Here is a 10,904-nt window from a genome sequence, read left to right as displayed (position 1 = left end):
AAGAAAATATTTTAAAGACTTGGTCTTCACTTGTTTAAATAAATTCATTTATTTGTTTACTTTGCTTCTTATAACTTTCAGAAAGACAATTTTAGAGAAAAATTACAACCTTAAAAATGATTTTAGGATTTTTAAACACATATACCTTTTTACCTTTTAAATTCCTTCCTCTTCTTTCCTGACAATTTAAATCAATGTTCAAGTATATTTATTTTTTTTATTGTAAAGAATAATAAATACATTTTAATTTAATTCTTCATTTTAGCTTCTGTTTTTTCGACGAAGAATATTTGTGAAATATTTCTTCAAACTTATTATGATTAAAATAAAATAAAAATATTCTGGCAAATCTACAAAATCTGTAGAATCAAATTTAAATCTTATTTCAAAGTCTTTTGAATTTATTTTAAAATTTTTGTTCTGGAAAATCTAGAAGAAATAATGATTTGTCTTTGTTAGAAATATAGCTTGGTCCAATTTGTTATATATTCTAACAAAGTGCAGATTGGATTTTAACCTATTTAAAACAGTCATAACAATTCGAAAATTAATCTTAATCAGGAAAAATTACTAATGATGTTCCATAAATTCTTTTTTAAATTTTTTCCAAAAGATTCGAATTAGCTAGTTTTTCTCTTCTTTTTTCGGTTGAAATTTGAATTTTAAAGAGTCAAAATTGAAGTTAAACTATGTTTCAAAATTTAATTTTCATTTTTTTCGTGTTTTCTCCTCTTTTAAACCGTTCAATTAAGTGTTTTTTTCATCATTTATTCTCTACAAAACACGTCTCACTGATGCACATCTGCAAGACTCACTCAGAGTTGCAGTGTCAAGTTACACACCAGAGTACAACACACTAGTTAACAGCATGCAATGCCAGGCTTCCCACTAACTGACGAAGAAACAGATAACAGATTTGATGTCCAGTTCAAAGTGTGACATGATTTATTTAAAAATTTGAGAGTTGACTTTTGTATTTTACATGAGTTATTATTTGTACAAACATGGTGCAAAGTAATTCATGATTTGTTAAAAAAATGTAGTGGCTAGCTAGCTAAAATGGGATATTGTGATTTCACAAGACTGTCTTAGAAGTGATCATTTGAAAATGTTCAATTTGAAAAATGTGCACTTAGAGAAAATATAAAAATAAAGTGTTGCATATTGATATTTATCTGTTTCTATATATATTTATTGTGAGAAATCATTAAGATGTTCAGTGTTTCCACAAAGATAAATATCATTAATTATTAATAATAACATAGAGTTAAAGGTAAATTGAGCAAATTGGCTATTTCTGGCAATTTATTTAAGTGTGTATCAAACTGGTAGCCCTTCGCATTAATCAGTACCCAAGAAGTAGCTCTTGGTTTCAAAAAGGTTGGTGACCCCTGAACTAGACACTATTCATAATGTACCAACCATGTCGATCTTTAATAGAACAGGTCCAAATTGCATGCATACTTTGGTTTTAGTCTAAACGACGGCATGGGGAGAGACAAATATGACACAGGATCTAGAGCGTGATGTACTGCTTAACCTTCTTTCATTGCTGATGTAGGTGCACCTGCCACACGTCAAACGCTCCAGGTGGCTGCTCACTCAGGCACATATTAACAGGGGAGGAGGTGATGCGAGTATGGCGCCCGTCACACAGACAAGTCTGGGCCAAAAGGACGACCATAGCGCTAGCAGTGTTAAATTAGACCTTTGGTTCCGTTTTTCCAATAGTATCGATAAGAACAAAAGTATTTATTCTTGGTTCCTTTGCATTTTCATCTACCGTCTACACGCAGGCTGCATTTGACTGAAAACTGACATTTTGGCCAAGATACCAAGATCTATTTATTAGTTTTTAGTATTTGCATGTATTTTATTTCTTGTTAAAACATTTGTGAGCACCATAAAAGCTGCTGTAACACATTTTCAACTGTGATATTCTGTGAAACTTCTCTTATTGTTACACATATCATTACGCTGTTCTTTCTTGTTGTACTCTTTCTGATATTACAAGCCTGCATTTTTCATATGGGAAGTGTGTGTCTGTGAAGATAACCCTAATCACTATGTTTACTTGCAGATAGTAAAAGTATAGTGAAAAATGTTTCAGACATTCAGATTGACAATTCTGAGTCAAAGTGGTTTTATGATTGTTAAGAGACTATTGGGACCCCTGGCATATGCATGTATCAAGCCTGATATTAGTTATGTACATGATGGAATTAGAGCTGTCAAAAATAAAAGCGCTAATGATTTAACAGAAGTTTCCTTTAAATGGTAAATGGGTCGTACTTGTATAGCGCTTTTCTACCTTTTTAAGGAACTCAAGGCGCTTTGACACTATTTTCCACACACACACATTCACACACTGATGGCGGGAGCTGCCATGCACGGCGCTAACCAGTCCCATCAGGAGCAAGGGTGAAGTGTCGTGCTCAAGGACACAATGGACGTAACTAGGATGGTAGAAGGTGGGGATTGAACCAGGAACCCTCAGGTTGCTGGCACGGCCACTCTCCCAACTTCTAAAGTGTTACCATGTTTTATTACTGGTGCACAAAATGAACCGTGCATGAACATCCCCTTGTTCAAAGAACAAGGGGATAAACTCACAACAAATTACACACCTGTAAATCAGTCTGACTTTTGCTGTTGCCATATCCGAAATACGCCGATAGGGAGAAGTTTTTATTTACACGATGAGTCGGGTGTCTTGACCTCCGCCAAACCCGAGCCCGACTCACCGAACCCAGGTTAAGAACCACTGATCTATACATTTCATAATAGAGAAAGACAGAGCACTAAAGGACTGGATTCGACCTCCGCTGGAAAATGTATAGCGTCTGTGTGTCTGTAATGAAGTATCGTTGTGAGCTGTTAATGTTAGCATGTTTAATACACAAAAGTGTATAAATCAAACAAATAGTCAAGTCCCATGTTGGGTGTACATGTTAATGAAGTACCGGTACACTTAACTATAGAAAAAACCCTTCTATTTGTGATTAATTATGAGTTAACTATGGAGGATATTTTTTAAATCAAGATTCATATTTTAATCATTTTGACAGCCGTAGTTGGACTATAAAGTGGCTACTGGACATGATTATTGCTGCCTGGAAAAGGATGATAGGATTTTGTTGACATGGTGTGGAAAAGAGGCAGTAAAGGTTTGAATTTGTGTGGTGAGCAGTAAACAAATGTAATAATAAGATATTCTTAAATATTTCAACATCCACAGCACGGTGGTACAGGGGTTAGTGCATGTGCCTCACAATACGAAGGTCCTGAGTTCAAACCCGGGCTCGGGATCTTTCTTTACCCTCCGGGTACTCCGGCTTCCTCCCACCTCCAAAAACATGCACCTGGGGATAGGTTGATTGGCAACACTAAATTGGCCCTAGTGTGTGAATGTGAGTGTGAATGTTGTCTGTCTATCTGTGTTGGCCCTGCGATGAGGTGGCGACTTGTCCAGGGTGTACCCCGCCTTCCGCCCGAATGCAGCTGAGAGAGGCTCCAGCACCCCCCGCGACCCCAAAAAGGACAAGCGGTAGAAAATGGATGGATGGATCCATCAACACTAATATTGTTTCATAGCTATATGTGAAACATTTAAACAAGACATACAGTTGATAGTATAGTATACTGCATATAACATTTTTCTCATTTTGTCTTTTAGGTGTTAAAAAAAACAAACAATATGTTGTTTTGTTTTAATATAATAAAGATGTTGGCAACATTCTAGCAACTTGTAGGTTTTCCATGCGCTCAGTATCAGTCAAAATTGCACTTCATAAAGCATATCGTACCCTTATGAATACTGCCCAGTTAAGGTGGAAATACAAAAAAGCCGGAGGCATAAATCCCAGGTGGCAGACAATGATGGCATGAGGATGCTGTTTAAGCTTCCCCAGTCAAATGTTTGTCAATGCTGCTGTACCAACCTGTGCGGCTGTCCTCCGTAACCTCATGTACACTTGTATGTGTAGGCTAACAGACCTAACAAATAGCATTATATGCATACTGGTTTTTACCTTACTATGAGCAATGTCTGTCTGAAATCAAATGTGATAACAATGATGAGTATTGGGAATATTCTTAATGCTTGTCAATATCAGCCTTTACTGCAATACTGTGTGCATGGAAACGTGTTGAATCTGTGCCAAACAACAGCAATCAATCCTAGTTGTGTGTGCTACACTACAGGGAAAGAAGGCAGAAGAGAGTGAAGCATTAGTCCATATCAGACTGTGCTCAAAGAGAGGCTGCAATAACAGAGATGGTGGAGAGAAGGAGAGTGGCAGCTGCTGCCTTGGCTGGCATCTCTGCTCTATTAGCCAAACCACGGCACTACTTCATGCACATGAGCGCCTCTGGCAGCCAGGCCAAGGGTCGGGGGGAAGGAGCAAGGGGGGCGTAGCTCAGCTGGGCCACAGAGCGTTGCTGGAAGGACCGCAGCTGGCTGCCAGAGTGCTCATTGCTCTTAAGCGTTGTGAACATGCACACGAATATAAGAGAATAAACATGGAGTTAGTGGAGTTAGCTGAGGACTGATGTAAAAATGACAACAGGCTGCTTACCCCAACACTGCTCCGATGATGCTGCCTGCCACCAGACCTCGCAGGCCCAGGTTCAGCCTATAAAGACCTCCAGCCACAGCTAGGCATCCACACACACACACATACACTTTTATTATTGGTTCTCATAAATGAATGCACAGACAATACTATACACACACATATACATATATATATATATATATATATATATATATATATATATATATATATATATATATATATATATATATATATATATATATATATATATATATATTTATTATTTTTATATATATATTATTTAAATATATTATATATAAATCCCAGAAACACCATCCCTACCGTCAAGCATGGTGGTGGTAGTATTATACTCTGGGCCTGTTTTGCTGCCAATGGAACTGGTGCTTTAAATGGGACAATGGAAAAGGAGGATTTCCTCCAAATTCTGCAGGACAACCTAAAATCATCAGCCCGGAGGTTGGGTCTTAGGCACATTTGGGTGTTCCAACAGGACAATGACCCCAAACACACGTCACAAGTGGTAAAGGAATGGCTAACAAAGGCTAGAATTAAGATTTTAGAATGGCCTTCCCAAAGTTCTGACTTAAACGTGTGGACAATGCTGAAGAAACAAGTCCATGTCAGAAAACCAAAACACTGAGCTGAACTGCACCAATTTTGTCAAGAGGAGTGGTCAAAAATTCAACCAGAAGCTTGCCAGAAGCTTGTGGATGGCTACCAAAAGCGCCTTATTGCAGTGAAACTTGCCAAGGGACACGTAACCAAATATTAACACTGCTGTATGTATACTTTTGACACTGCAGATTTGGTCACATTTTCAGTAGACCCATAATAAATTCATAAAAGAACCAAACTTTATGAATGTTTTTGTGACCAACAAGTATGTGCTCCAATCACTCTATCACAAAAAAATAAGAGTTGTAGAAAGTATTGGAAACTCAAGACAGCCATGACATTATGTTCTTTACAAGTGTATGTAAACTTTTGATCGCGACTGTAAATAAGTGTGTACCGTATTTTTCGGACTATAAGTCACAGTTTTTTTCATAGTTTGGCTGGGCTCCAGTGCGATTTATATACCGGTATGTTTTTTTCCTTTTTTATTATGAATTTTCGGCAGGTGCGACTTATACTCCGGTGCGACTTATACTCCGAAAAATACGGTATATATACACATATGTGCGTATATATATATATACTGTACATACATATAAGGGCCGTCAAATGATTAGTTTTTAATCTGATTAATTACATTTTGCAATTGTGATTACTCGCTTGCAAAATTGAAATTAGTTTGAGAAAAGACCACAATATTTGTACACAAAGGCAATTTTATTGTCAGATTATCATCCAGGAATGTTTTTAAACATTTTACTTGAATGCATGTCATTTATTTGCACAAAACTTGGTAACAGTTTTATCTAATGTTCTTTCAGGCTGTATTTTGGAGTGAAATTTCTCCTTAATCATTTTTGTAATGACGTATGCATTGACCTGTTCACTTACCTTATAGCGGTTAAGGTAAAAGCTTGTACGGTCAAAATCAATTGTATGATTAATCTAAGAGTGTACATGATTAATGCAAGACTTTTTTGTAATTAATCAATTGAGTTACCTAGTAAATTTTGACAGCCCTAATATACATACACACGCACATTTTTTCATGCCGCTGTGCCACTTTGATATGTCTGTGCTGGCTGCTCTGTCCATACAGTATCAGAAACTATTTTACGACGGAAGCATGGTGAGCATTGTTTTTAACTGAATGGCAGTTGCAATTTATTACAAGCCCCTGATTGTAAAAACAATGAACTACAACAGCAGGTCTGACTTGGACAATGGGGGTAGCAAAAGAACTCCTGCACTCACCTCCAGCTGCGGCATAATTGCCAAGGGTGTATTTGTCCCGGTAAACCGATAGGCCTGTGCTGACAGAACTGGATGAAGGACAGAAGAACATGGGAGACACACAAAAAATGTAATCAAAACAAAATAATCTTGCACTTGCACAATAAATTGTTGTGATGAAATAGCCACCTGAAATTTAGAACTACAACTCTTAAGATAATGCATCACAATTGTAAAATGTCCACATAAACCCTATGATCAGAAGGGTATATACACTAAAACTTTGCATGCACATGGAACGATACAAACTTGGGTGCACAAGTTTGAAAGTACATTGGTACCTCGGCTTACAAGAGCACGTCGAGAGCTGTCTCTCGGCTAATTGTGATGCTTTAGGTTGCAAACAAAAATCTGGGTTACAAGTCTCCTCACTACTATTTCACAATGTCACAGTGAACCCCATAAGAGATGCCCAAACATTCATTCATTTGAATTAGCTAAGAACTAAAAGGACAAAACTAAGTTTTGCCAACAATGGGGCAGAAGAAAGTGAGTGTGAGGGACAGTGCTGACAACAATAAGCAGAGAAAAAAATAATTGAAAAACATGATCGAGTTTTCGGTGTTGCCGATTTGGCAAAGCAGTACGAGCATAGCGTTGCTACGATAATCTACACCGTGCTGAATCATATTAGGTCAATAAAGGCTATCATAAGGCTGTAAAAGCTATAATAATTTCAGGTGTTAAAAAAGTTTTAAACATGTATCGATGAAAATATGGAAATCCCGATGCCCAAGCATTCGACCTTCAAGCTAATCTTAGGGAGGCGACTCGCACCAGGCTCAGTAAACACGTACGACAGGCTAATCGCACCACTATCTACACGAACATAGTTGTACACCTCGTTTCCAATGACACTAGGATGAGACAGTTAGAGATTACAAAGAGGAAAATAGTTTAAACTTGTAATCTTGCGAGAAAGATGCAACGAGTACTTGTCATGGGCCCCATGCCTACGAGAGGCAATGATGAAATGTATAACAGCTTAGTCTTGCTAAACAAGTGGCTGGCTAGTTTCTGTAGAGAACAGGGACTAAAGTTTATTGATAATTGGCCCTCTTTCTGGGGCAAGCCAGTCTTGCTGAGGAAGGACGGCCTTCACCCTAACCGGGTAGGCGCCATCCCTCTATATAGAAACATAGATTACTGGTTGAGTCACACTTGACTAACTACACTAGAGCAAGCTCAGACACAGGCAATTACAGTGCCTGTCAGCCCGAGTGAGGAGTCAGTTAAACTAGAATTAACCAGTGCCAGGGTGGAAAATTCCTGCACAAATAGCATTTCTCGTAGAATAATATATGACTCACAGAATGTTTTTTTCTGCATTCTACTGAGGTGGCAAATTACGAAGCGTTAAATCTATCACAGCACAAAGCAAATTACTGTATCTCAAGATCCCCACCATATTATTCCTAGATGTGATCAAAACTATTGAAGTCGAAATAGATGTAACGTTAATAATATCAGTACTACGGATACCTAGGGTTGCAAAATTCCGGGAATATTCAAAGTTGGAAATTTTTCATGGGAATTAACGGGAATATATGGGAATTAACGGGACATTAATGGGAATAAACATTGAATGCAACATGCTAGATCTTGCAGCATGATTATTAGCTAAAACAACCTGATTTAGTGCAAATTCAGTTGCATTCCTCCATCACATGTGCAGTACATTCTTCCATCACATGCACAGATCATTCCCAGTATGCTACACACTACAGCAGGGCTATTGAGGCCACACTAGTATTTGAGCCCAAGGACTTCATCCAGTCAGGTAAGTGTTGATGATATTACTGAGGTAGATATATTTGAACTATGGTATTTAAGTTTAATAGAGGTGTAATTGCTTGTTACTATATGACTGTAGACTACTCCAGCAGACTTCCACTCAAGCTAGCTAGCTGTTCCTGTACTTGTTAAATGATTTTGGGGCCAATATCTCTAGCTAGCTAGGTTTATGTACCACCACAGTCTCATAATGAACCGAAAATATTTCTCTGTTAGCCGTGATGCTAATTTTCTCTATGTTAAAGCCCATTCATTTATGCCAACAACGTTAGCGATACAAATTTACCTTATTTGTGATCTGTAAAGTTCAATTAGCAAATACTAAATCAAAACGTGTAGTTTCCTCTGCATTATGTTCTGCTAGCCATTCTGTTGTCATACAAGAATGTAGGTTATAGTTTGATTTTGCATGCTGATTGAGTGTTCATTTATTCATCCAGCCTATTTATATTCATTTGTGCATCAGTAAAATATTTTTAAAGACTACTCCAATTGTTTAGCTGACTATTTATATCTGTGTGTGGCATTACATTAGTGTTTTACAAGCTTCTCATCTTATTCTACAGAATAAGATGGACGGTGTCCAACTTTGAATTATCAAAAAATGGTAAAGATTTCCAAACTTCCCGAGCTTAACTTCACGTGGTAAATTTCCGGAAAGTTTCCGGAAATTTACCGGAAACTTTCCACCCCTTTGCAACCCTACGGATATCATTAACAAAAATGCCTCAAAACAGCCCACTACCTTTAATATAGGCTTTTTAAACATCAGACCATTGTCTCCCAAAAGGTTATTAGTTAATGAGGTCAGTAGAGACAACAATCTTAACGTCATTGGTCTCAAATTAATTTTTTCCACTTAACGAGGCATTTCCTCTTATACGAGTGCATATATTGCCCGTCCCCTTAAAAGGGGTGAAGGGGTCGCACTAACATCCAATAAAAACCTTAACCATAGCCTTAACCTAAGTAATAAATATTTATCATTTGAGGTGCTTACTATGACGTCTGTCACACCGGTACCTCTCTGTCTGGCTGTTATCTACCGCCCCCCTGGGCCCTATACGGACTTTATCAGGGAATTTTCAGAGTTTGTTGCTGATCTAGTGACGCGTGTAGATAATATAATTATAATGAGGGATTTTACTATCCATATGAATACCCCGTATTCGTGGCGCTCCAGACTATAATTGATAGCTGTGGTCTGACACAAATAATAAATTAACCCACGCATCGCAACGGTAATACAATAGATCTAGTCCTCGTCCGGGGTGTCACAACCTCTAAAGTTATGATACTCCAGTACACTAAAGTAATGTCCGATCACTACCTTATAAAATTTGAAAATCTGACTCATAGTCAACAAACTACTAATAACCAAAGCCACCAAATTAATGCTGCCACAACTACAACTCTTGCTGGCCTATTGTCCTCGGTATTGGCCACCATTCCTAAATTATGTAGGCTCTATTGATAACCTCACTAACAACTTAACCGTTGCCCTGCGCAAAGTCATTGATAGTATAGCTAAAAAAGGCCCCTAAAAGGCATACCCCCTGGTTCACAGAAGAAACCAGAGCTCTTAAACTATCGTGTAGAAAGCTGGAACGCAAATTGGGTGCGGCTGAACTTGAGGTTTTCCATCAAGCATGGATAGTTTAATAACTTATAAATACACTCTTACCATAGCTAAAACTAATTACTACTTAAATCTCATCCGCTTCAATAAAAACGATCTTAAATATTTGTTTATTACAGTAGCATCGCTAACCCAACAAGGGTCTTCTCTGAATAGCTCCACCCACTTGGCTGACGACTTTATGCAATTATTTATTAAGAAAATAGAACTCATTAGAAAGGAGATTAAAGATAGCGCATCCCAGCTCCAATTGGGTTCTATTAACGCAAATACGCATGTATGTACGACGGATATTGAGCTCCAAAATAATCGCTCTCTTTTTGTAAAAATAACAGAGGAACTCCTGCGACTCGTAAATGGGACAAAACAAATAACATGTTTACTTGACCCACTTCCTGGGAAACTTATCAAGGAGCTGTTTCTAATATTAGGACCATCAGCGCTAAATATTATTAACTTATCACTTTCCTCTGGCACTGTTCCCCTAACATTCAAAACTGCTGTTATTCACCCTCAGCTCAAAAATACCTAACCTCGATTCTGACCTCATGGTAAACTACCGGCCGGTGTCCCACCTTCCCTTTATCTCTAAAATCCTCGAAACAATTGTTGCACAGCAGCTAAATGAACACTTAGCATCTAACAACTCTTTCAGTCTGGTCTCAGGGAAAATCACTCGACTGAGACTGCCCTCGCAAAAGTGACTTATGATCTATTGCTGATAAGTCATCCATGTTGCTGCTACTTGATCTCACCAATGCTTTTGATATTGTCGATCATAACATTCTGTTAACATGTATTGGTCTGTCAGACTTAGATTTTCTTGGTTTAACTCCTATCTTACTGACAGGATGCAGTGCTTCTCCCATAACAATGTGACCTCGGAGTATTAAGGTAACGTGCGGAGTTCCACAGGGTTCGGTTCTTGGCCCTGCACTCATCAGCATCTATATGCTGCCACTAGGTGACATCATACGCAAATATGG

The 10,904-nt window shown here is 37.9% G+C and overlaps 1 protein-coding gene across 1 annotated transcript in view; it reads right to left on the bottom strand.

Annotated features, from left to right (window-relative positions):
• Window positions 1–10,904, bottom strand: part of timmdc1 (translocase of inner mitochondrial membrane domain containing 1) — a 41,645-nt gene that overhangs the window by 4,846 nt on the left and 25,895 nt on the right. Inside the window, exons 5-6 of the mRNA XM_061978658.1 lie at window positions 6,447–6,514; window positions 4,578–4,656 (exon numbers count right to left, since the gene is read on the bottom strand). Coding sequence (XP_061834642.1) covers window positions 4,578–4,656; window positions 6,447–6,514 — 147 coding nt within the window. The remainder of the gene's footprint in view (window positions 1–4,577; window positions 4,657–6,446; window positions 6,515–10,904) is intronic.

This window comes from Nerophis lumbriciformis, linkage group LG01 (assembly GCF_033978685.3).
Source record: "Nerophis lumbriciformis linkage group LG01, RoL_Nlum_v2.1, whole genome shotgun sequence".
Taxonomy (NCBI): Eukaryota; Metazoa; Chordata; class Actinopteri; order Syngnathiformes; family Syngnathidae; genus Nerophis; species Nerophis lumbriciformis.
The sequence above is the reverse complement of the archived record's forward strand: the minus strand, read 5'-3'. Positions and strand labels throughout refer to the sequence as shown.